The 26695-nt window shown below is 42.7% G+C and overlaps 1 protein-coding gene and 1 non-coding gene across 10 annotated transcripts in view; both read right to left on the bottom strand.

Annotated features, from left to right (window-relative positions):
• LOC131756030 (zinc finger protein 791-like) overlaps window positions 1–21305 on the bottom strand; it is a 52827-nt gene extending 31522 nt beyond the window's left edge. Inside the window, exons 1-5 of one of the 9 annotated variants that reach the window (XM_067032598.1) lie at window positions 21137–21268; window positions 19954–20170; window positions 18624–18717; window positions 17334–17378; window positions 8075–8134 (exon numbers count right to left, since the gene is read on the bottom strand). In XM_067032598.1, the coding sequence (XP_066888699.1) occupies window positions 8075–8134; window positions 17334–17351 (78 nt within the window). In that variant the 5' untranslated portion in view covers window positions 17352–17378; window positions 18624–18717; window positions 19954–20170; window positions 21137–21268. Of the gene's footprint in view, window positions 1–5; window positions 129–8074; window positions 8135–17333; window positions 17379–18623; window positions 18718–19953; window positions 20171–21136 lie in introns of all 9 variants that reach the window. The other 8 variants (XM_067032601.1, XM_067032602.1, XM_067032600.1 and 5 more) reach the window with 8 other exon arrangements.
• LOC131756445 (U6 spliceosomal RNA) lies at window positions 13798–13904 on the bottom strand. The gene has a single exon (XR_009335628.1). It is a non-coding gene; the product is annotated as a U6 spliceosomal RNA (small nuclear RNA).
• Window positions 21306–26695: the final 5390 nt, after the last annotated feature.

Here is a 26695-nt window from a genome sequence, read left to right as displayed (position 1 = left end):
CTCACCATTTTTCGGTTTCTCGGCTTCCCTGTCGTCCACCCCACAATTGCTGCGGCAAGTGCAGGTCTCAGCGACAGAGGATGCCGCGGAGCCACCGGAGCCCTTTAAGGGCATCGAGATGGGACGTGCTGCGCAGCGGGAGCAAATGGGAATGAGCGAGCAGTCCACGCCACCCCTACGCGTCACTGGAGCGTCGCCCACTGGCGCCCACACGTACGTAACCAGCGACTCCCCTGATTGGACACTACGCAAGGCCCCGCCCCCCGTGACTGAGTGACAGGAGGCTGGAGTTCTCGTCTTTGCGCTGACCTTGTCCTGGCAGGGGGCCAGAACTGTAACCTCCGTGGAAACTGCACTGAACCATAAGGCCACGAGGCCCTCACGGAACTGTGACACTTCTTCATCACAGCCACGGAGACTTAAAAGTGACCTCACCATATGAAATGAGTCTGGCTCCACTTTTATCTTTGACCATTTCCTGTGAGAGACGCCCATCCATCCCTACCTACCCCCACTCATTTGATACTTTAAAAGCCCGCCAGCCTCAGGGGCACTTGGCTCTGGTGGGAGGATGAACCCCGCAGTCCTAGACCAGCCCTGAAGCCTCAAGACACTAGCATGTGTGAAACACTGAGAAAGAGAAACCACCGAAAAACCTTTTCAGTGTAATTCCTTGTTTGTTGAAAGGTCAAAGGAGGCAAAACTGAAAGACCACTGCTGAGTGAAAAATGACAGATGGCGAAGGTATGAAGGATAAACAAAGAATCACAACCACCGTCATGTATGGGGCAGGACCGAGATGAGTGAGGGATGGGAACTTCAGGATACTCTCACCACTGCCCACAGGCCATTTATGAATCTTCATGAAGATTCCAAAGATGTTTGAATTATCACTAAATCTTGCCACAAAACATTTTGTATATTCTTTTCTGAATATATTTGCTGATAAAAATTTCAAGCAGTAATTAAGTTTGGAAACAAACAATTTGTGTATGTTAGTTTGTCCTATAATGTGGCAATCTGAGTTTTCACTGCCGGTTTGGGCAGAAAAATCAGTAAGAAGCCAAGTGTCTGTTGAGAAAGAATGGGTTCCATAAATGCATCATCATATGTAGTTTTTAAAAACAAAGGGTAGGGCTTCCCTGGTGGTGCAGTGGTTGAGAATCCGCCTGCCAATGCAGGGGACACGGGATCGTGCCCCGGTCCGGGAAGATCACACATGCCACAGAGCAGCTGGGCCCGTGAGCCATGGCCGCTGAGCCTGTGCTCTGCAACGGGAGAGGCCACAACAGTGAGAGGCCTGCGTACCACAAAAAACAAAACAAAACAAAAAAACCCCCACAAAGGGTATTGCTATGAAAAGATCTGGAGGATTTATCAATAGAGCAAATAAGTGCAGTGTATTGCAATATATATACCACGTTACCTTTTCTATAACCTTCGGAGACAGATGGACCCTCGACCGCACGCCCCCCCCCCTCTCAACTGCGCCCCACCACTGCAAGTGTTGGTTGAGTAGTGGAGACTAACACACACCTACCAAGAATATATGAAAGGGTTAATTACTTCTGTAACTGAGGTCTCTGGGGAGAGCAGGGCAGGCCTCTCAAGCAGGTGGGAAATGGATTGAGAACAAGGAAGGGAGCCTGGCCTGGGTTTTTTAAACTGAGGTTAGGGGGTGGGCTAAGGTGGAGGTTCACACACAGCCTTTCTTATCACCTAAGGAGGGGTAAGACTCTAAAGTTGTCAACTGTCAAATAATGGAAAATACATATACTGGTCTCTGCCCCTGGTTCCTGGCACCCAGCTCCTAAAAGCTTGTAAATTCCTAAAGGATAAGAGCACTTGGAGCATCTCTTGTTCCGCTGAAGCGACTCTGGGCCGGCTCCTGGATAGCTGCTGGCTGAGGGCTGGTCACCAGAAAGAGCAAGCCCCGATCAGGAGCTTGGAATTTTCAGCCCAACACCCCACCCTCCAGAGAGGGAATACGGCCTGGAAACGAAGTTAATAATCAATCATGCCTACGTGAGGCAACCTCCGTAAAATCCCAAGGGTGTAGGGTTCAGAGAGCAACCAGGTTGGTGAGCACATCCACATGGGGGAGGGTGATGCACCCCAACTTCACATGGACCCTCCCAGACTTCACCCTTTGTATCACTTCACCTGACTCTTCACTTATATCCTTTATCGTATCCTTTAATAAACTGGGAAATGTACGTTAAGTGTTTCTCTGAGTTCTGTGAGCCACTCTAGCAAACAGAACCCAAGGAGCGGGTTGTAGGAACCCCTGATTTGTAGCCAAGTCAGACAGAAGTTGTGAGTAACCTGGGGCCCTACTCCTTGTGATTGGCATCTGAAGTTGGGGGGGCAAGAGTGGCTGCCTTGTGGGACTTAGCCCTTAACCTGTGTAATCCGATGCCGTCTCAAGGCAGACAGTGTTAGGATTCAGTTAAGTTGTAGGACACCCCACTGGTGTCACAGAGAATTTACTTATTGTGGTGGGAAAGCCCTCACATATTTGGTGACCAAAAGTGTCAGGAGTGAAGTGTTCTGGGTAAAAGTAAAGGAGAAACACAGGCAGGAAGAACTGGGTTTTCTCTACTCAGGAAAAATACTGAGTTTTCCCAACATATCAGCAGTCAAACATTAAAAGATGGAGTCAGAGACCTCTGATCTGGCAGATAAGGAGCTTAAAAGGTAACAGTCCCATCCTCAACAAACTTTTTGTAAAAAGCAAACAAACTGAAAAAAATCAATGACTCTTCTTAGATCTATCAAAGAACTGAGGTCACAGGGCAAAGTGCTGTCTCCAAAATTGCAGAGAGACTGAAAAATAGCCATTTTGAAATATGCCCACAATATTCCACTCTTCTTAACCAGTCCTGTCCTCAAAAGAATCTGCTTCATTAGAGGCTAACCAACTGGGATTCCACCAGTGCCTAAATGACATGAGGGGTGGGAAATAGTCAACTTTGAGTCCCCTCTAGCCTTTCTGCCTGAACTCTCAGCAAATACTTGGTATGTTTTCCAAAACTATGCCAACTGTCCAGCACCAACTGGGTGTCCTGCAATTCAATTCAAGTCTAACACAAACTAACCAGAGTTAACATCAGACTCCACAGTTTACAGGTTCAATCCTATAAGACTGCCCCCATGTCAGATGCCAGCTGCAAAAAGGGCAGCGGGCAGGTTATACACATTTCTGCATGGCCCACTACAAATTCAGAGGTTCCCTGGACAATACCTCATCTTCGTTAATTGGCTAGAACAGCTATCAGAATGAAGAAAAGCACTACTTATTATTACCAGTTTACTGTAAAAGATACAAGTCAGGAACAGCCAAATGTGAAGGGTGCACAGGGCAAAGTGGTGGTCGGGGGCTAGGGAGCTTCCATGCCCTCTCCTGGCATGACAGCCTCCCAGAATGGTGATGTGTTCACCAACTCAGATCGCTCTGAATCCTGAGGTTTAGAGGTTTCGATGGAGTTTCCTCATGTCGACCATTGGTGAATAACTCAATCTCCAGTCCCTCTTTCCTCCCCAGAGGTTGGGAACTGGGCTGAACATTCTAAGCCTCTAATCAAAACTTGGTCTTCCTGGTGACCAACCCATACGCTGAAGCCATCTTAGGGGCCTGCAAGCAGTTGCCTCATTACAACATAAGATGCTCTCATCACTCAGAAAGTCCAAGGGCCTTAGGAGATCTCTGATAAGAACTGTGGACAAAGACCAAACATTTTTCTTATCATACCACAGAAGGTCACAGCCCAGGGACACATGCTCATTAAAATACTGAGACCAAATCATGGGACGACAGAACGTTTCCTTTCCACCCACAACATGCCACTACACCAAGAAGACTCCTGTCTCATCACAGTGGGAAACACGGAAAGAACGGTATGTTTCAGAACTTATTTACAACTCTCTACAGTACCCCAAAGGTGACATGGGAGACAAAAGCAAGGACACCTGAGGATATTTTACCCCTGACAGCTACAACAAAGTCAACACAGCCTAAGGCTAGTCAGATAAACATAAAACCTCACACTAAGGTCTATTTACCTCAGTTCCTTTTCACAATACATCATGTCCAGTATTCAACAAAAAATTCAAAGGCACAAGAAAAGACTTAAAAAACACATCTTCAGGAGACAGTGTAAGCAGCTCTTTGCAGGAAATTGCCCTCAGCAGGAAGTCCTTTCCTTGTCACTTTAGCAAAGTTGTAATGTAACTAACTTTTAAACCAGGCACCCCCATGCTCTACTCATCTCCAGCCCAGGCACACCTTTCAAATCTTTTCTTCACACAACACCTTGCCTAGCCTGTCGGTTCAAAGAAGTAGAAATGAGTAAATAGAGTAAGTAATTAACAGATGACCAGATCTCTTCCCTAGCTTCCCTTTCAGTAATCTCGTGAACAAACTGTGTGATCAACATCTGGAGGAAGACCACAAGTCGAGGAGCCTGCATGCAGTGGGGGGCAGTGACGACTGTGACCCCCTATTTCAATGATTAACTGAGATTACTTCCCTCTTTCCCTTTAAAACTTTCATGGCCGAGCAGGCCCTTGGGAGGTGGTTTTTTGGGTCCACCGTCTTCCCGGATTGCTGGCACTCTGATTAAAGACAACTTTCCTTTCTATCAACATTTGTGAATATGATTTTGTAAGCTGCGAGCAGCGGGCCCTGATTCGATAACAATAGGACAAGGAGAAGAACCTGATTCAGATGTAGCGGGTATGCTGGAATTATCAGACCAGAAATCTGAAGCAACCATTATGAATATACTAAGGACTCGAACAGAAATAGTGGATGAAGGACTTCCCTGGTGGTCTGGTGGTTAAGACTCCACGCTTCCAATGCAGGGGGCGCAGGTTCGATCCCTGGCTGGGGAGCTAAGATCCCACATGCTGCAGGGCGTGGCCAAAATAATAATAATAAAAAAACCCCAAAGAAACAGTGGGTGGTGTGCAAGTACAGATAGGTCACATACACGAATATGGAAATACTTGAGAAAGAGCCAAAAGGGAAATACAAGAAATAAAAAACAAAAGCACAGAAATGAATTATTCCTTTGGCAGGATGGGGGTGAGGGCACATCAACACAATGGAAACATGTGAGGGAAGAATCACTGAGTTTGAGGAAATGTCAAGAGAACCTTCCAAAACTAAAATGCAAAGAGATGAAAAGAACAAAAAAGGGAACAGAAATCCATGAACTTTGAGACAATTATAAAAAGTATAACATACACATAATGGGAATACATGAAAAAGAAGGGAACAGAAGAAATAAGTGAAGCTTATGGGGACTGAGATGTTCCCAAAATTAATGACAGTCACCAAACCACAGATCCAGAAAGCTAAGAGAAATGAGATTAAAAACTGAAAAATGCACACCTAGAAATACCATATTCAAACCTGAGAAAAATCAAAGACAAAGAGAACATCTTAAAAGAAGGTAGAGTGAGAAAATATTAGGTATAGAAAAACGAGGGTAAGAATGAAATCAAACTTCTTTTCAGAAACCATGTAAGCAGGAGGAGAGTTTCATGAAATAAAGTGCTGAAAGAAAAACCACCCAACTAGAATTGTGTCAAGCAAAATTATCCTTCCAAAGTGAGAGAGAAATCAAGACTTTCTGAGACAAAGATCAAGGGAATTTGTTATCAGCACACCTGCTTTGCAAAAACTGTTAAAAGAAATTTGTCAGGGACTTCCCTGGGGGTCCAGTGGTTAAGAACTCCATGCTCCCAATGCAGGGGACCCGGGGTTCGATCCCTGGTCTGGGAACTAGATCCCACATGCTGCAACTAAGATCCTGCATGCTGCAACTAAAGATCCCGCATGCCACAATGAAGATTCCACACACGGCAACAAAGATCCCACATGCCGCAACTAAGACCCAGTGCAGCCAAATAAATAAATAAACATTAAAAAAAATTTGTCAGGAAGAAGGTAATGATGAAGAAAGGAAGAGTGTTAGAGAAGGAATAAATGAAGGTAAAATAAAATGATTTATTTCTGTTATTTTTATGTATTCTGACAGAAAACACTGTTGAAAATCGTAACAGCAACTATATAGTCAGTAATTATAGCTTATGGATAAATGAAATGAATGATAGCAATGGTACAAGGGCAGGGAGGAGGAATTGGAATACTCTGTTATGAGAAAACTGCACATCCACTGAAGTGATGGTATACTGTTACTTCAGAGAGGACAAGGTTAGTTGTATATGTATATTGCAAACTCATGGGCAACTACTGAAAAACATATAATAGTAAGCTAAAAGAGGAGAAAAAAATGGAACCACATAAAATGCTCAATAAAAGGTAGAGAAGACAGAAGAAGGGTGGAAGAGAATGAAGAAACAAAGAACAAAGGTAACAAATAGAAAAGAGTAGAAATATGGTAGATATTGATCCACTCTATCAATAATCACCTTAAACATCAATGGTCTAAATACAAGAAATGGAAGACAGAAATTGTCAAGTGAATAACAAAGTAACAATTATATGTTGTCTGCAAGAATCGGTTTAGATATAAAGACACAGATAAATTAAAAGTAAGGACCTTCTTTAAGATCCTCCCTGGTCATCCAGTGGGTAAGACTCTGTGCTCCCAGTGCAGGGGGCCCAGGTTCGATCCCTAGTCGGGGAACTAGATCCCGCATGCCGTGCTGCAGCGAAGAAGCCTGTGTGGCGCAGTTAAGAGCCCGCATGCTGCAACTAAAGATCAAGCACGCCACAGCTACGATCCGGTGCAGCCAAAAAAAAAAAAAAAAAAGGTAAAAGGTGGAGGATATACCATGCCAACACTAAAAGAAAACTGGCATAGCCACATATATATTTCTTCTAATTTTATTGAAGTATAGTCGATTTACAGTGTTGTGTTTAATTTCTGCTGTACAGCAAAGTGACTCAGTTATACATATATATTCTATTTCACATTCTTTCCATTATGGTTTATTACAGGATTTTGAATATAGTTTCCTGTGCTATACAGTAGGACCTTGTTGTTTATCTATCCTATATATAACAGTTTGCATCTGCTAATCCCAAACTCCCAGTCCTTCCTTCCCACCGACCCCCCGGCAACCAGTCTGTTCTCTGTATCTGTGAGTCTGTTTTTGTTTACTATGTTCATTTGTGTCATATTTTAGATTCCACATATCAGTGGTATGGTATTTGTCTTTCTCTTTCTGACTTACTTCACTTAGTATGATAATCTCTAGGTCCATCCATGTTGCTGCAAATGACATGGCATAGCTATATTAATTTCAGACAAAGCAGACTTCAGAGCAAGAAAAACTCACACTGATAACGAGGAATATTACATAATGTTCAAAGTGTTGGGAATTCCCTGGTGGTCCGGTGGTTAGGACTCGGCGCTTCCACTGCTGTAGCCCCGGGTTCAATCCCTGGTCAGGGAACTAAGATCCCACAAGCTGCTTGCTGTGCCCGCCCCCACCCCACCAAAAAAACAAAACAAAACAAAACAAAAAACCCAAAGTGTCAATTTTCCAAGAGGACATAGCAATACTTAATGTCTACATGCATAACAACACAGGGCAAAATATACGAGGAAAAATATACTAGAATGGCAAGGAGAAATAGATGAATTCACCATCATAGTTGGGAGACTTCACATGCCCTCATCAGTAATTAAGAGTTCCAGCAGGAAGGACATAGTTAAATTAAACAGCACGATCCAACAAGTGCATTTAATTGAAATCCATACAATACTTCATCCAAACACAGCAGAATACACATTCTTCTCCAGATCATATGGAACATTCACCAAGACAGACCACATTCTGGGACACAAAATTCACCTTAAATTTGAAAAAAGAGAGATCATACAAGATATGCTTGCAGACCACAATGGTATTAATCTAGAAATCAGTAACAGAGAGATTGTTGGAAAACTCCCAAATACTTCGAGATTAAACCAACATGCTTTTAAATAACACTTGGGTTCATAGGAGAGTGACATCAGCAGGATGGTGAAAGAGGAATTTTCTACTGTCATCTCCCCACAGTGCACTGATTTTGACAACCAGTTAAGGATAAGAGTACCTTTGTGGAAGTCAGGGAGCCCAGTGGAGAAGTTCCAGCACACCAGTGGAGCAAAAAATTCTGAGAACAGACACCACAAGAAAGGTAAGAAGAACAGTCTCACTCCTTCCCAAAGGTGGCATAGCTCAATGCTAAGAGTTCCTTGGCCCAGGATTCCTCCCATGGGAAAGTGAGAGTGTAGTGACTGAGCACTTGGCTTCCCCAGTGGTGCGAGATGCTGCCCAAGAGGCTCAGTGATTTCTCATCTCACCAAGAATACTAAGGGAGTCAGGACAGCTGGAGGGTTGGGAGCAGGGAAGAGTTGCAAGGACCCACAGAAATCAAGGATCAGAACACAACAAATGGCTGCAGATCCTACTAGTCCCTCACAGACTCCATCAGGAGGTTTGCATTTCAGCCACTTGGGACGTGATGTCTGCAGACACTCCTGTCTGGTGCATGGGCACACCCAATGCTCTGCACACCAGACTCCCTCACACTCCCACCCCATAGCCAGCTCCATGTATGTGCTCCAGACAGCAAGGGAAAGCCTCTCCCCTGTCTTGTAAGCACATGCATTCAGCTGGCTCAACTCAGTGGGACTGGAAGAAGACAAGTATTTCAGGGGACTACATCTCAGGGAAACAAATGGGAGGCTCTCAGTACCATGCCTAGTTGTGAGGGATCAAAAGAAGGCATACAGGGAATTCCCTGGTGGTCCAGTGGTTAGGACTCCATGCTTCCACTGCAGGGGGCACAGGTTCAATCTCTGGCTGGGGAACTAAGATCCTGCATGCCGAGGGGTGCCGACAAGAAAAACAAAAAAACAAACGAAGGCATACAATCTTAAGAATTCCTGCTAAAGAGGGAACAAGAGGTGTGAGGCGGGTGCATTTATAGATAAGGTCTGACAGAATCACAGAATTCCCAGCTGGGCTGACTGGTGAAAAGTGTTTCTTTCCTAAAACCAGTCAGTGGAGGAATTGACTGCTCCTTCACATGTGAACACAGCAATGCAAAACCTCAAGGAACACACACACACACACACACACACACACAGAAAAATGACAACAAGGAAACTCAATAATTTTCTGGTACCTATTCCACAGAAATGGAGGTCTAGAAATTGCCTAACGAAGAATTTAAGATAATTGTTCAAAGGAAGCTCAGGGAGCTTCTTAAGAATACATACAGTCAACTCAACAAAATAAACAATACATGAACAAAAGGAGATGTTCAACTGACAGACAGAAATCACAAAGAACCAAACAGAAATTCTGGTGCTGAAGAATACAATAAATGAATTGAAAAATGAAATACAGCTTCGAGAACTGACTTGATGAATCAGATAAAAGAATCTGTGAACTTGAAGACTGTTCATTTGAAATTATTCAGTTAGAGGAGAAAAGAGGTAGAAAAAAGGATGAAAAGGAATGAAGAAAGCTTATGGGAATTAGGGGACACAAGCAAAGGAAATAATACACACATTATGGAATGACTATAAGGAGAAGAGAGGGAGAAGGGTAGAAACCTATTTAAAGAAATGATGACTGGAAACTTCCCAAATATTGGGAAAGATATGGACATCCAGGTACCTAAAGCTCAAATATCCCTAAACAGGTTAAACCCAAAGAAGACTTCATAAAGATGCATTATAATCGAATTATTAAAAATCAAAGAAAGAGAATTTTGAAAGTAACAGGAGGAAAGTGATACATCACATAAAGGGAACCTCAATAGACTATCAACAAATTTCTCAGCAGAAACCGTGAGGCCATAAGAGAGTGGCGTGACATATGCAAAGAGCTGAAAGAAACTGCCAACAGAGGAAGCTTTACTCACCAAAGCTGTCCTTCAGAAATAAAGGAAACAAAGACTTCGCAAACAAACAAAAGCTGAGGGAGTTCACCACCATTACACCTGCTTTACAAGAAATGCTATAAGGATTTCCTCAAACTGAAATGAAAGGATGCTAATTAGTAACGTGAAAACACATGAAAGTGTAAAACTAGTCAAAGTAACTAAGAATTGGTTGTTTGAAAAGATAGACAAACCATTAGCTAGACTAAGAAAAATGAGAAAAGATTCAAATTAATAAAATCAGAAATGAAACAGGATAAATTATATGGGGTACAACAGGAATATAAGGGATCATAAAAAATTACTATGAACAATTATATGCTAATAAATTGGATAATGTAGAGCAGCGGTTCCCAACCTTTTTGGCACCAGGGACTGGTTTCATGGAAGACAGGTTTTCCACGGACGGGTGGGGGAGGATGGTTTCAGCATGATTCAAGCGCATTGCATTTATTGTGCACTTTATTTCTATTATTATTACATTGTTATATATAATGAAATAATTATACAACTCACCATAATGCTGACAGGAGGCGGAGCTCAGGCTGTAATGTGAGCGATGGGGAGCGGCTGTAAATACAGATGAAGCTTCACTCGCTTGCCTGCCGCTCACCTCCTACCGTGCAGCCTGGTTCCTAACAGGCCACGGACCGATATCAGTTCGTGGCCCAGGGGTTGGTGATCCCTGACGTAGAGGTATTAGATAAATTCTTATAAACATAAAACCTACTGTGACTGCATCACGAAAACAGAAAATCTGAACCGCTAAATAAGGAGTAAGGGGGTTGAATCAGTGATCAAAAGCCTCCCAACAAAGAAAACTCCAGGACCAGATCACGTCACTGCTGAATTCTACCAAAGATTTAAAGAAGAATTAATACCAACTCTTCTCAAACTCTTGCAACAACTTGGAGAGAAGGGAACACTTCCAAACTCATTTTATGAGGCCAGCATTACCGATACCAAAGCCAGACAAGGACATTACAAGAAAAGAAAATAACAAGCCAATACCCCTGATGAACATAGATGTAAAAATCCTCTACAAAATAAAAGAAACCAAATTCACAGCACATTAGAAGGCTTATACAACATGATCAAGTTGGATTTATCCCTGGGATGCAAGGATGGTTCCACATATGCAAATCAATAAATGAGTTACACCAAATTAACTAAATAAGGGAAAAAACTTACATGATCACCTCAACAGACGCAGAAAAAGCATTTGACAAAATTTAACATCCTTTCGTGATAAAACTCTAAACAAATTAGGTATAGAATGAATATACCTCAACATAATAAAAACCATACATGACAAGCCTATAGGTTAACATCACAGTGAACGGTGAAGAGACCTCTTCCAGAACTGTGGCATCTAGAAAGGTACTGAGGGGGAGGGTGCCCCTTCCTGCAGGCAGGCTATGCCAGAGGGCTCAGGTTGCACTCCACCGTCATGTCTCAAGGAGGTCTCTGTAGCTGTGCTGAGCTCATGGGGGGCTGTTTTCAGGACTGAAAGCACAATGGACAGCAGGGTGGAGGGTCACATGCTCAGGTCCTGGGAGATCCTCTGTTTTCAGGAGAGCCCAGTACCTGGTGGTAATTACAGCTCTAATGGCATAAAGTGTGGGCCAAAGAGGGGAGTTCCTTGCATAGAAGTAAAGTTTGTAAGGAAAGAATATGTTGCCTTCCAAACACCAAAACAACCTAGGAGATGCTGTGAGTGCTAAGAGGGACAACAGCTATTTCTTCATGGTGTCAGGGAGGGAACAGCCCCTTGTTTACCATGTAATTTTTAGGAATTTAACCAGTGTCAGGGCCTTATTTATGAATGGGCTAATGACCCATCCACTTTCCAGGAGCTCCTTTTTTCAGTATTCGTATGTCCCCAAATGAACTTCCTCAGAGAATGTCATTAATGTAATGTCATACCTGTGCTCCCAGAGCAAGGTCGATACAGCTCACATCCTGCCTGGAGAGACTGTGCAGTGACAATGGTGTTCAGGTTCCCCAAGGTTAACCAGGTAAAAGTGTATCACATCCCTTAAGAGGTGAAGGTCAACTGAAGCTGAGAGACTGCTGAAACAGGCACTTAATACAACAGACTTAACTAAATCTGTTAGAGCAGGATATTTACCAGCTGGATAGAGTCAGTAATTTCCACAGTGTTGGGGACTGGGTACAGGGGTTTGTGTGGTGAGACCACAAACTCAAGGTAATCCACTGTGAGGTGTCATTCATTCCCTTTTTAAAAAAAATTTTACTGGAGTCTAGTTGATTTACAACGTTGTGTTAGTTTCAGGTGTATAGCAAAGTGATTCAACTATACGTACGATATATTCATTCTTTTTCAGATTCTTTTCTCATACAGGTTATCACACAATATTGAGTAGAGTTCCCTGTGCTATACAGTAGGTCCTTGTTGGTTATCTGCCTTACATATAGTAGTGTATGTAAATCCCAAGCTCCTGCTTTATCCCTCCCCCCAGCATTTCCCCTTTGGTAAACATAAGTTTGCTTTCAATATCTGTAAGTCTGTTTCTGTTTGGTAAATAAGTTCATTTGTATCATTTTTTAAAAAAATTAGATTCCATTTGTATCATTTTTAAAAATTATGATATTTGTCTTTCTCTGTCTGACTTACTTCACTTAGTATGACAATCTCTAGGTCCATCCATGTTGCTGCAAATGGCATTATTTCATTCTTTTTTTATGGCTGAGCAATATTCCATTGTATATATGTACCACATCTTCTTTATCCATTCCTCTGTTGATAGACATTTAGATTGCTTCATGGCTTGGCTACTGTAAATAGTGCTGCAATGAACACTGGGATGCATGCATCTTTTCGAATTATGGTTTTCTCCAGATATATGCCCAGGAATGGGGTTGCTGGATCATATGTTAGTTCTACTTTTAGTTTTTTAAGGAACCTCCATAATGTTTTCCATAGTGGTTGTACCAAGTGCCATTCCTTCTTTTCATGTTTTAGAACGGGCCAAATTCAGCTGTGTAAAGGAGAAGCACTGCAAGTAGTCACCTCTTCAAGAAATAATTTTTTGTAATGGTTTTCAATCCTTCAAAGCCCTGTTTAATTTACTTTGGCACATAATTATATTATTTTCCTGGGGGATAAATCTGTGGGGTCCCATTTTGTCAAGCCAATTTGGAATTGGCAAAAACATTATTTAAGGGCTTCCCTGGTGACGCAGTGGTTAAGAATCCACCTGCCAATGCAGGGGACACGGGTTCGAGCCCTGATCTGGGAAGATCTCACATGCCATGGAGCAACTAAGCCCATGTGCCAGAACTACTGAGCCTGCACTCTAGAGCCCACGAGCCACAACTACTGAGCCAGCGTGCTACAACTACTGAGCCCATGTACCACAACTACCAAAGCCCATGTGCCTAGAGCCCGTGCTCCGCAACGAGAGAAGCCACTGCAATGAGAAGACTGCACACCACAACGAAGATTGCTGCAACTAGAGAAAACCCACGTGCAGCAACGAAGACCCAAAGCAGTCAAAAATAAATAAACTTATTTTTAAAAATTATTTAATTTTAATTTGTGAATCATTAGTTCAGAGCTTTCCTGTTCACTATAGGATACGTTAGGACAAATGAATCCTATGACCATGGGGTCTTTAGGCAAGTTGGCTGATGGTTAAGGTGAGACATGCTTATTTGTCTATTTTATTTTTTTATATTTATATTTTTGGAATAATGTTTTTATTGCAAAAAATACATACAATTATAAAGGAAACAAATTATGTAGAAATATAGTTATCAAAATATTTTTTAAATGTGCTATATAGCACATGTAGCTTTTATTAACATAGTAAAGTTTACTGTCTATCAGTGGGTCTTATAGCTTTGAAAATTTTTTTTTTTTAAATATGGAACGCTTCACGAATTTGCATGTCATCCCTGCGCAGAGGCCATGTTAATCTTCTCTGTATCATTCCAATTTTACTATATGTGCTGCCGAAGCGAGCACTGTCCCCTATTTTATATTCAGTAACTCCTCTAAGATTATTGGGAATCTTAGATCAACTTAGATCATCTTAGAGATTATTTTACCTTGCTTAAGTTTAGTGGGATCCTAATATAACTGTAACTTGAGACCCAGTATTATCTGCATGAAGGTCTGTGAATCAATGCAATATAGCAGATGACAAAATTAATTCAGAAACTATGTTGCAGAGGCCCCAGAAGCCAAACAGTGCCCCTTTATCTTTTCTGTTGTGTAAATTCTTTTACTATATTTTAGATTTCCAGTTGGGTTAAATTGTGGACATTTGTTTCAGTATTTTTTCACTTATTTCCTCTCTCCTGTCCTTCCCTGTTAGTTTTTCAGTCACTGTACATACTTCAGAGGAGAGGGTGACCTCTCTACCCTGGTATTTATAAAATTTTTCCCTCCAGAGGGCCTCACATTAGTGCCATGAGGAATAGGGGTCTCCTCCAGGACAACGGGTTGCATTATAGGGTTTAAGGACCCCAGGTTTAAGTCAGTTTGAACTAATCCCTTGGCTGTGACACAAGGATGCCATGGGTGTTGCCCCCTGTAACTCTGAGGGTCAGGAGCTTTGTTGCAGTAGAGACAGGGGCAGCAGCAGAGGTACTTAAGGGTCCTGGTGTGGCCCCTGGTATTAGGAGGGTGGATTCAGCCTGCCATCTATTGGCTGCCTTTCCCCCTCTCTTCTCTTTTTCTGTCTATTTAAATGACTGTTCTTTCAAGAGCAACACCCAATGGAGCCACCTCTTGCACAGGACATAGTCTCTCCTCTCACCCCTCACTGGGGTATGTCGGGGCCAAGCCTGCCTCTGTCACAGCTTCACTCTAACACACAGATAAATCCTGGCAAAGATATCAACCCAGGACTAATACAAGGAGGGCACCAATCCCATACTGCTGCTCCCCAAAGACTAGGAATTCTTGAAACTGCCAACTCTGGTTGGCTGAATCGAAAACTGAGGCTTGGTATGGTCAACAATGCAACACAGGCAGCACAGCTCACAGCACGAGGTCCCTGGCACCCAGCAGCCCATAGCACCGGTCGCTATAAGACAACATAGCAGGTGAGCAAGTCAGAGCAAGAGAAGACAGACCCATGGGTGGTGGTCATATCTGGCCATGCTGCTCACCACACCAATTGTTCTTGCCACCTGCAGAGGTGTGATTTCCATGTTGAGACTGATGCTCGTGTGTCATGCAAACACATACACACTCAGGGTAGGAAAAAGTCTATGACCGGGACTTCCCTGGTGGTCCAGTGGTTAAGGCTCCGCTCTCCCAATGTAGGGGGCATAGGTTCGATCCCTGGTCAGGGAACTAGGATCCCTCATGCCACCCGGTGGGGCCAAAAAAAAAAAAAAAGTCTATGACCCACGTAATTGAGGTTTTGTGGGGAGGGCAGGGCTGGCCTCTCAAGCAGCTCTGAAATGGCTTCAGAAAGCAAGGAAAGGAGCCTGGCCTGGATTTTTATCATGGCTAGGGAACGTTAAAGAAAAAATATTCAGTGACACTTGTCAAACAGGTAAAGCAGATTTTATCCAGAACTCCTGGGACAGGTACAGAGACCACTGCGATGGGATTTCACAGCCAGGCAGAAATGAGACTAGGCTCAACTCTGAATACAGCATGTGGAAGTGGGAATTCATGGCCAGAGAGCAAGGTGGCGGGTGGGGGTCAGTGGATGGAAAATTACTAAAAGAAAAACCAGGGATTAGTGGGTCTGGATAAAATGACCTAACAGGATTCTTACTGAAGTCAGGCCAGGGTGATCACACATCACCTGAGCAATGGTGGGAGTGCAGGAACCCAATCAGATACAGAAGGAGATCAGACATGGGGAGCTGGGGAATTCTGGTTTAACTGACGCAGCAGGGTTTCTGGTAAAACTGGATTTCACGAGGAACTACACAGACAGGCCCAGGAGAAGGTTTAGTGTCAGAACCAAAGATTTTCTGGTCAAGCAAAGAATCTTTGTCAGGGGTTGGGCCAGGATAAGAGTTCTGCACACAGACAGGGGCTTGTGTGGCTGGAATGTGAAACTAATGCCAGAGGACTACAGACTTTGTTATTGGCTTTTCCGGGCGTGGACACAAGGGGAAGAGAGAAGGGAGGAGTAAGCTGTCGGTAAACATCAAAAAACGTGGAGTCTGTACAAACAGAGAACAGACTTGTGGTTGCCAAGGGGGAGGGGGGCTGGGGGAGGGAAGGACTGGGAGTGTGGGATGAGCAGATGCAAACTGTGATATATAGAATGGATAAACAACAAGGTCCTACTGTGTAACACAGGGAACTATATTCAATATCCTGTGATAAATCATAATGGAAAAGAATATGAAAAAGAATGTATATATGTATAACTGAATCACTTTGCTGTACAGCAAAAATTAACACAACATTGTATACCAACTATACTTTTTTTCTTTTTTTTTTTTTTTTTTTTTTTTGCGGTATGCGGGCCTCTCACTGCTGTGGCCTCTCCCGTTGCGGAGCACAGGCTCTGGACGCGCAGGCTCAGCGGCCATGGCTCACGGGCCCAGCCGCTCCGCGGCATGTGGGATCTTCCCAGACCAGGGCACAAACCCATGTCCCCTGCATCGGCAGGCGGACTCTCAACCACTGCGCCACCAGGGAAACCCTACCAAAAATACTTTAATCAAGTTTTAAAAATGTGGAGTCTGACTATTCATGATAAGGACAAACTTGGGTATGAAAAATATGAATTCACAATGGCTTGTTTTTATATAAAGAAACATTAACAGGAAGCTCAAGAAATGATTAAAACTGTGTATTTGCAGTGGCTGGAGTAACAGTGCTGGAGGGGACCAGGATAGGTGGGCAGTGACTTTACTTAAGTTAAGCTTTTGTATCTCACAGGTTTACTGAAGATAAGCAAAGTATATACACCCTGTGTTACTATGTAATAGTCTTTCTTTAATTTCAACTTCTGTACATAGGAAACTATTGTTAAGATTTAATTCCTTTGAACACTAATGGTTACAAAAGTATAAACCATAATTTTCAAATCCCTTGCTAACTAAAATGACAAGGTGCATCCTAGTTTGTCCCTTCCCTATATCTCACATGGGGGAGGGTGGTATTTTCAGAAATCAATATAACATTATAATGCAACAGGGGTTTGGGTTTAGTTCTTTAAATGCAGTAGAATTTTCAAAGATTTATGTAAGCTTTGATTAGCTGTCCTCACATCAATTGCTTTAGCTTTTTTTTTTTTTTTTTGGCTGTGCTAAACGGCTTGCAGGATCTTAGTTCCTCGACCAGGGACTGAACCAACAGTGAAAACCACAAGTCCTAACCACTGGACTGCCAGGGAGTTCCCTGCTTTAGCCTTTTAAATTTCAATATTCTCTAAGGATATGTACAAACACTGATGTAAAATGAAACACGTACCTGAAAACGTAAACACATTCATCTCACATCTTGAGGTTCTCTTCCCTGAAAGGAACAAAAATTCTATTTAGTGCCACAATTTTCTTGCCTTACCGACATCATATCTCTCAATCAACTTAGATTTTTCTTTAAGCCCAAGAAACTAAAAATGTTATTTCCCACACAGGGAATTAATTACAACGTGCTAAGGGAAACTACAGCCAAAGGGCTTCACTATTCAATGGATAAAAGAATCCAGAGGGAAGAGACACAAATACTGGAATCAGCACAGATAAGCAGCCAGTGTCCCACAGGACAGAAGGAGCCTGTTTGAAAGTTTAACACACACTAGGCTCTCCTGGTTGAGATAGAACCTCTGGACCAGGTCAGTCCCTGGTGAAGGAGGGTGGGGGCACCTGAGCAGCCACAGGGATACGGAGCAGAGCAGAGCAGAATGCACGCACGCACGCACTCCTCTCCCTGGGGAATAATGGAACCACTCCCTTTTGCAGGCTTCCATTCCGAGTGAGAAAACTCTCAGAAGAATTCAATTTACGATTCTGACCCAAAAGAACTCCCAAATTCATGACCCCTAACCCAGGACACAGAACTCCTGTCACAGACTTTCTCAATGTAAACAAATTACACTCTGAGCGCAGCTACACTGTGGATGCAAAACTCCAACCTAGGGCTTCCCTGGTGGCGCAGTGGTTAAGAATCCACCTGCCAATGCAGGGGACACGGATTTGAGCCCTGGCCCGGTAAGATCCCACATGCCGTGGAGCAACTAAGCCCATGCGCCACAACTACTGAGCCTGCACTCTAGAGCCCGCAAACCACAACTACTGAAGCCCACATGCCTAGAGCCCATGCTCCACAACAAGAGAAGGCACTGCAATGAGAAGCCCGTGCACCACAACGAAGAGTAGCCCCCTCTTGCAGCAACTAGAGAAAAGCCCACGTGCAGCAACAAAGACCCAACTCATCCAAAAATAAATAAATAAATAAATAAATAAATTTACATTAAAAAACCCCCCAACAACTCCAGCCTACACCTAGAAACGGACCCAGGGGAGCCACGGTTAAAACCTCAAAAGGGGCATCACCATCCCATCTCCCCACAAACCCTTTCTGCCATGTGCACTTGTATCCCCAGCTTTCCAGGGCTCTGTAGCTTCTCTCAGCTTAAAGGTTCCTTCCATGGTGGGTGGGAGCAGGTAGGACACCTGCTGGGCTCTCCAGAACGAACCAGCTGGGCCTTCCAGTACTTCCCTTTGCAGCCTCAAGGGGGCCTCACTTTGAGTCACTGACCTCAGGCCTCTGCTGCCAGTCACATTGCTTTGGACCACACGATGCTATTTTAAATGACCCCAGTGGTTGAAGAATCCAGCAAAATCACACAAACCTAGTGTTTATGTAGAAAGGAGGGAAGAAAATTGTAAGGCTTTTTTCTAGTTCAACAAAAAAATGCATAAGTATCTATTACTCTCAGAAAATAATGACATTAATTAATTATTATTTCCACAGCAAGAAATTGTTTTATAAAAACATAATTGGGGAGGTAAATTAGGAGTTTGGGTTTAAAATATACACACTACTATATATAAAACAGATAACTAACAAGGGCCTACTGTACAGCACAGGGAACTATACTCAATATCAATAACCTGTAATGGAAAAGCATCTAAAAAGTATATATACATATATTCACATATAAATATACACATATATGACTGAATCACTTGACTGTACATCTGAAACTAACACATTGTAAATCAACTATATTTCAATAAAAATTTTTTAAAAACTGTACTTGAACACCTCAAGCCTAAGCCCTGGAATTGCATTTGAACAACCCCCCGCCCCGCCAAAAAAAAACCCAAAACAAAAAGAACAGACCTCAGGATATTACTACACTTGCTCAGGGAGGGAAGGAAAAAGAAACAAGAATTTTTAACGCAATGTAATATAAGAATATTTTCTTTTTTCTGAAACTCACCTATTTCTCGCCTCTTTGGAAAATGCTATCGTTCAAGCTCCACTGCTTACATAAATTTTAATTTTTTGAACAACTGAGGCTCACATACATGAATAAATCTTTCCAGGGTGACAAACCCAGGGAGGGGAAGTGCTGACAGGAGAGAACACCCACGAACGTTTCCAAAGAGGAAACTCTACCCAAAGGACTACCCATAGGATGTCTGTGCCCAGGAAAGATCCTCGAGGAGAGGCACAAGGATTTCATACAATGTAGTTCTGAAACAGGAGGGAAGGGGACACGGCACAATCTTTAAAAGAATGACATAGCCTGAGAACATGACATAAACTAATTAGAACAGAAAAGGTCCAAGATGGAGGACAAGTTGACTTCCACTAGACCTTGAGCCTCAGTATACACTCATTATAACACACTCACAGGTGCCATGACAGTTCCAAGGCCGAGCATAAAGGTCAAAAAGTGGGCAATGGCCCAATTCCTGGAAATCCCCACCCCTTCTCCAAAATAGCTGGAATACCCCTCCCACTCATTAGCCTATGAAATTATCCACCCCTATAACAAACGGCCAACCCCACACCCTGGTGCCACTTTCACCTTCTGAGATGGCCCACACTCTGTCTGTGAAGTGTGTCCACTTCTTACCTATAACTTTGTCTCTCACTGAATTCTTTCCACAATGAGACATCAAGGACCTGAGCTTCATTAAGTCCTGAGACCAGGTGTGAGATCTCAGTTAAAAGATCGTGGGTTCAAATCCCAATCTGAGTTACACGGTTTCAGTTCCAGGTGGTTGGTTTCAGTTCCTGGTGGTTATTCTCAGATTTCCTCTCATGGAAAATATCCACAGCAAATATAAATCCTTAAAAAAGAGCCACCCATGACTCTTTAGAAAAACGACAGGGACTTCCCTGGTGGCGCAGTGGTTAAGAATCCTCCTCCCAATGCAGCGGACACGCATTTGAGCCCTGGTCCGGGAAGATCCCACATGCCGCGGAGCAACTAAGCCCGTGCGCCACAACTACTGAGCCTGTGCTCTAGAGCCGGCAAGCGACAACTACTGAGCCCGTGCGCCTAGAGCCCATGCTCCGCAACAAGAAATGCCACTGCAATGAGAAGCCCATGCGCCGCAACAAGAGAAAGCCCGCGTGCAGCAACGAAGACCCAACACGGCCAAAAATAAATAATTTTTTTAAACAAAGAAAAAATATAAACAATTAAAATATTGGGTCTGTTTGAAATACACCAGGGAGAACAAAGAGTTGATAATGATGCTCTGAATTGAAGTCGGAAAGTTGGCTGTGGGAATGAGGGACGGATGTGGAAATTTATGGATTTCTTGCCAGTTTTAGGAAGAGCTAATCTAGGAATTAGTCTGGATCCTGGATTTGAGACCCTACTCTCCAAACATTTGGAAAACTCAGGAGAAAACGAGTGCCCCCTGAGGAGAAAGGAGGGACTGGGACCCCACAGACCACAGCTCCTCCCACGCACGAACCACCGAGACGGAGTCACGATTGTCCCGATAACCCTCCCCGTAGTCACCACACATTCTAGAGAAGTCGCGGGGCTGTGGGCACAGAGCTGCCCATTGAGGCTCCAGGCTTAAGTCACCGCCTGCAGCGACGGGACAGGACGCCCGGGGTCCCGGCTGCCGACCCAGCCCCGCCACTGCGACAGCCGGAGGGAATGAGGCCTGAACGGCGCCCCCTGCCATTTTGGGTCCTCAGACTCCTGAGTTTACCGCGCCGGGAGGCCCACGTCCCGCCACGGCTGGTTCAGACTGTCCCTCCTGCCTGTCCTGGGACACCTAACCCAGCACACTCACCATTTCGGAGGAGCTTTGGGCTCCTCCGGCGTCTTCCCATAGACTCCCGCGGCCCCTGCAGCACGTACTGACGCTGCAGCAGACACACCTGAAAGGCTTAAACGCAGACGAGATTCCACGCAAAGCGTGGGCACGAGCGTCCACGCAGTTTGCAGAGCGTGGCCCACCCACTTTCCCCTGCTGCGCCCCTGATTGGACACTTCGCAAGCACCCGCCCCCCTTTCTCCTGAGTGACAACGGGTCAGGAGGTCACATGATTGAGCAGAACCAGTTTCCACAGGTGGGCGGGAACTTGTCCTTTCCAGCGACGTTTGCCTTTAAACGACACTTGTCACTGGCCCTAGAGGGACAGTGGCATCTTCCTCAGATCTTTCAGAATGTGGGGACACAGGTGTGCTCAGGGAATTCCGGAGTAAGATTCCGGAACAACCGACGTCCTTATCCAAAGCAAGAGGGGCGCCCTGGTCAGGCCAACTGGGAAAAGAGGGTTTGCGGTCCTCCACGGGACAATACTTGGCACAGGCTGTGAGGCCACTCAGGATACTGTGACCCTTGTTTACAAACACACTGAAAAATGACCTCACCATGGGTAATAAAGAGTCTGGCTCCATTTTTACCTTTGTTGACAGCGTTGAGGCCGTCACTCTTCCCTCCACACATGTGGTATTTTAGCTACAGAATGCCCTGGCCTCCCAAGCACTTGACTCTGGTGGGAAGTTTGAACCCTGCAGCCCTTGCCTGGGAACAGGGACTCTTCTCCCACCAATCATAATTTGTGAGATGTGTTCAACAATACCCTCAGGTATACATTTTACGCTAGAAGGAAATTTATTTTAGTTTCTGAGTGTGTGCCTAGAAATTTTGAAATGTAAACGGCAATGATAGCCCTAAAGCAATCCAGTTACTATTTTTATTTTGTAAATTTATTTATTTGTTTATTTTTGGCTGCATTGGGTCTTCGTTGCTGCGTGCAACTAGGGAAGCCCCTAGTTACTATTTTTACCAATATAAATAACAAAAACCAATAAGTATTGGGGACTTCCTTGGTGGCACAGTGGTTAAGAATCCACCTGCCAATACAGGGGACACGGGTTCGATCCCTGGTGCCGCGGAGCAACTAAGCCCCTGCGCCACAACTACTGAAGACAACCTGCCACAACTAGTGAAGACCGAGCGCTTAGAACGCGTGCTGCACGAGAGAAGACACCGCAGTGAGAAGCCCGTACGCTGCAACTAGAGAAAGCCCTCGGGCAGCAAAGAAGACCCAATGCAGCCAAAAATAAAATTAAAAAAAAAAACCAAAATGAGGTATAATTGACATAGAACATTATATATTAAAAAAGCAATGTTTTGGAAAAGTGGGATATACTTGATAGCTTTTAATATTCTTAACGCTTTGGTTCAAAACTTCTTATGATTTATCTGAACAGTTTTATTTCAGTAAAATAGACATACCATACACTACATCCTTTAATGTGTACAAGTCAATGGTTTTCAGTACATTCACAGGTATGTTCAATCAGCACCACAATTTTTGAACATTTTGGTCACCTCTAAAAGAAACCCCAGTACCCTTTAGATATCACTTCCCTAACTTCCCATCTTCCTCCTCCAAGCCAGAGTTGTAGGCAACCTCTAATCTTTCTGTTTCTATAGATTTCCCTATTCTTGAGTTATATACGAATGGAATCATATGAAGTATTCTTTGTAATTAACTTCAGTTGCTTAGCATAACTTTTTCAAGGAACATCTATGTGGTAGCATGTATGGATACCTCATTCATCTTTATGGCTGAATAATATTCCACTGTATGCATAAAACACATTTTCTTTATTTACTCATTCCTTAATGGACACTTAGTTTGTTTCCACCTTTTAGCTATTATGAAAAACGTTGCAATAAACTTTCGTGTACAAGTTTTTGTTTGGACATATTTTCATTTCTATTGGGCATATACCTAGGAATGAATTGATGGGTCCTATGGTAATTCTAGGTTTAATTTCTGAGGAATTACCAGATTTGTTTTCCAAAGTCGTTGCACCATTTTATATTCCCACCGGCAGTGGTTGAGGGTTCCAATTTTCCCATATCATCCACAAAACTTTTATTATCTCACTTTTTTAACTCTAGCTATCCTAGTGGTTGTGAAGTGGTATCTCATTTTAAAAAATATTTTTATTTATTTGGTTGCACTGGCTCTTATTTGCAGCAGATGGGCTCCTTAGTTGTGGCATGCATGTGGAATCTAGTTACTTGACAAGGGATCGAACTCCAGCCCCCTACATTGGGAGCATGGAGTCTTAACCACTGCACTATCAGGGAAGTCCCTCTCATTGGGGTTTTGATTTGAATTTCTTTGATGACTAGTGCAAGCATCTTTTAATGTGTTCTTGACCATTTGTACATTTTCCTTTAAAAATGTCTATTTACATTCTTTCATATTTTAAAATTGGGTTAGTTGACTTCTTATTGAATTAGTGTTTTTTATATACCTTCAATACAAATCCCTTAGATATTTTATTTGCAAAACTTTCTTCCATTCTGTGGGCTGTGTTTTCCCTCTCTTGCTTTAAAATTTTAACTTTTAACACATACTATGAAGTTTACATCTTAAATGTCCAGTTCAGTAGTGAGCAGTACACTGACATTGGGAAATCAATCTCAGAAGTGTTTTCATCTTTCAAAACTGAAAATCTATACATATTAAACATCTCCCCACTTCCCTTTCCCCCAGGCCCTACCAACCACCATTCTTTCTGTCTCTATGAATTTCACTATTCTAGGTACTTCATACAAGTGGATTCATATAGTAGTTGTCCATTTTTGACTGGCTTATTTCACTTAGCATGATGTTCTCGTTTCACCCATGTTACAGCATATGTTAGAATTTCCTTTCTTTCTAAATGTGAATAAAATTCCATTCTATGTATATACTAAATTTTGTTATCCATTCATTTTTGATGGACACATGAGTTGCTACCACCTTTTGGCTCATTAATAACACTCTTGTGAATATGGGTGTAGAAATATCTGAGTCCTGGGAGTATATACCGAGAAGCAGTATTGCTGGATCACATGGTAACTTTGAATATAATTTTTGAGGAACTGCCATACTGTTTTTGTTTGTTTTTGTGGGGTGTGTGTGTGTGTGTGTGTGTGTGTGTGTTGGTCGCATCGCCCAGCCTGCAGGATCTTAGTTCTTCGACCAGGGATCGAACCAGGCCCCGAGCAGTGAAAGCGCAGAGTCCTAACCACTGGACCGCCAGGGAATTCCCATGCCATACTGTTTTCTAAAGTGGCTGCACCGGGCTTCCCTGGTGGCACAGTGGTTAAGAATCCACCTGCCAATGCAGGGGACACGGGTTCGAGCCCGTGTTAGTTGCTGCAGAGCAACTAAGCCCGTGTGCCAGAACTACTGAACCCGAGTGCCACAACTACTGAAGCCCATGTGCCTAGAGCCCGGGCTCCACAACAAGAGAAGCCACCACAATGTGAAGACCACACACCGCAACGAAGAGTAGCCCCTGCTCGCTGCAACTAAGGAAAGCCCGTGCGCAGCAAGGAAGATCCAATGCAGCCAAAAATAAGTAAATCAGTAAATAAATAAATTAATTAATTAAAAATAAATAAATAAAGTGGCTGCACCATTCTATATTCCCACAATAGTAAACTTGGGTCCCAATGTGTGTTTTCACCTTTTTGATAGTATACTCTTAAGTACAAAAGTTAATAATTTTGATTAAATTCAAGTTGTCTTTTTTTTGGTGTCATCTTGAATAATTTTGTGCCAAATCCAGGTCATGAGTATTTTCCTCCATATACATATATATTTTGGCCGCGCCACTGGTCATGCGAGGATCTTAGTTCAAGGACCAAGAATTGAACCTGTGCCCCCTACAGTGGAAGTGCAGTCTTACCCACTGGACCTCCAGGGAAGTCCCTACATTTTTTCTAAGAGTATTAAGGTTTAACCGCTTATGTTTAGGTCTTTGATCCATTTTGGTAAATTACTGTATGTGGTGTGATGTAAACATCCACTTCATTCTTTTGCATGTGGCTATCCACTCGTCCCAGTGCCAACTTTTAAGAATAATATTCTTTTCCCATTCTTGGCATTGTGTTTGAAAACCAGTTGACCAGACAGATGGGTTTATTTATGAAATCTCATCCTATTCCAATGATTTATATGTCCATCCCTGTGTCATTACCACACTACCTTCATTACCATTGTTCAGCAGAAAGTTTTGAAATAAGGAAATGTGAGTCCTCCTACTTGATTTTTGCTTTCACTGTTTTGGTTATTCTGGATACCTTGCAATTCTATCTGAATTTTTGAAACAGTTTAACAATTTCTATAAAGAAGTCAGTTGGGATTCTGACAGAGATTGCACTGAATCTGTGGATCATTTGGAGGAGTACTGCCATCTCAAAATACTGTCTTCCAATGTACGTACATGGGAGGTTATACCATGTAATCAGATCTTTAATTTTGCTCAACAATGTTTTGTGGATTTCAGAGTTTTTGCTTGGTATCTCTTTTGTTAAATTTAGTCCTAACTATTTTATTCATGTTTATTGAGGTACAGTTGATTTACAATGTTATGTTAGTTTCAGGTGTACAGCAAAGTGAATCAGTTATACATATACATATATCCACTCTTTTTTTAGATTATTTTCCCATATAGGCCATCACAGAGTATTGAGCAGAGTTTCCTGTGCTATACAGTAGGCTCTTCTTAGCCATCTATTTTATACAGAGTAGTATTTAAGTTTCAATCCCAATCTCCCAATTTATCCCTCTCCCCTATTTTATTCATTTTTATGCTCTTGTGAATGGATGTTTTTTAAATTTCATTTTCAGATTTTTTGTTGCAAGTGATTAGAAACAGAACGTATTTTTATATATTGAGCTTGTACCCTACAACCTTGCCAAACTCGATTATCATTTCTAATAGTTTTTTTAAAAAAGTGGATTCCTTAGAGTTTTCTATTAACAGAATACATCATCTACATGTAGAGACAGCATTACTTTCTCTTATCCAACCTGGATTCATTTTATTTCCTTTTCATTCATTTATTCACTGCACAATTGTCCTGGCTAAAACCCCCAGGGTATTGTCAAATAGAAATGATAAGAGCAGATATCACTGTTTCCTTCCTGATATTCAGGGGAAAGCATCCAGTTTTTCACCAATTAAATATAATACCAGCTGTGATTTGTTTTCATCGATGCTCATTTTCATGTGAAGGAAATTTCTATCAATACCTGGTTTGCTGAGGGTTTTTATCATGAGAGGGTGCTGGAGGTTGTCAACTACAGCTGACCCTTGAACAATGCAGGGGTTAGAGGTGCTGTCCCCAGGCAGTCAAAAATCTACATATAACTATTGACTCCCCCAAAACTTTATTAATAGACTACTGTTGACCAGATAACATAAACAGCTGATTAGCACATATTTTGTATGTAATATGTACTGTATTACAAGAAAGCAAGAGAAAAGAAAATATTATTAATAAAATCATAAGGAAAATACATTTACAGTACTGTACTGTATTTAT

The sequence above is a fragment of the Kogia breviceps genome, chromosome 4 (genome assembly GCF_026419965.1).
Source record: "Kogia breviceps isolate mKogBre1 chromosome 4, mKogBre1 haplotype 1, whole genome shotgun sequence".
Lineage (NCBI taxonomy): Eukaryota > Metazoa > Chordata > Mammalia > Artiodactyla > Physeteridae > Kogia > Kogia breviceps.
This window is presented reverse-complemented; position numbering and strand designations above follow the sequence as displayed.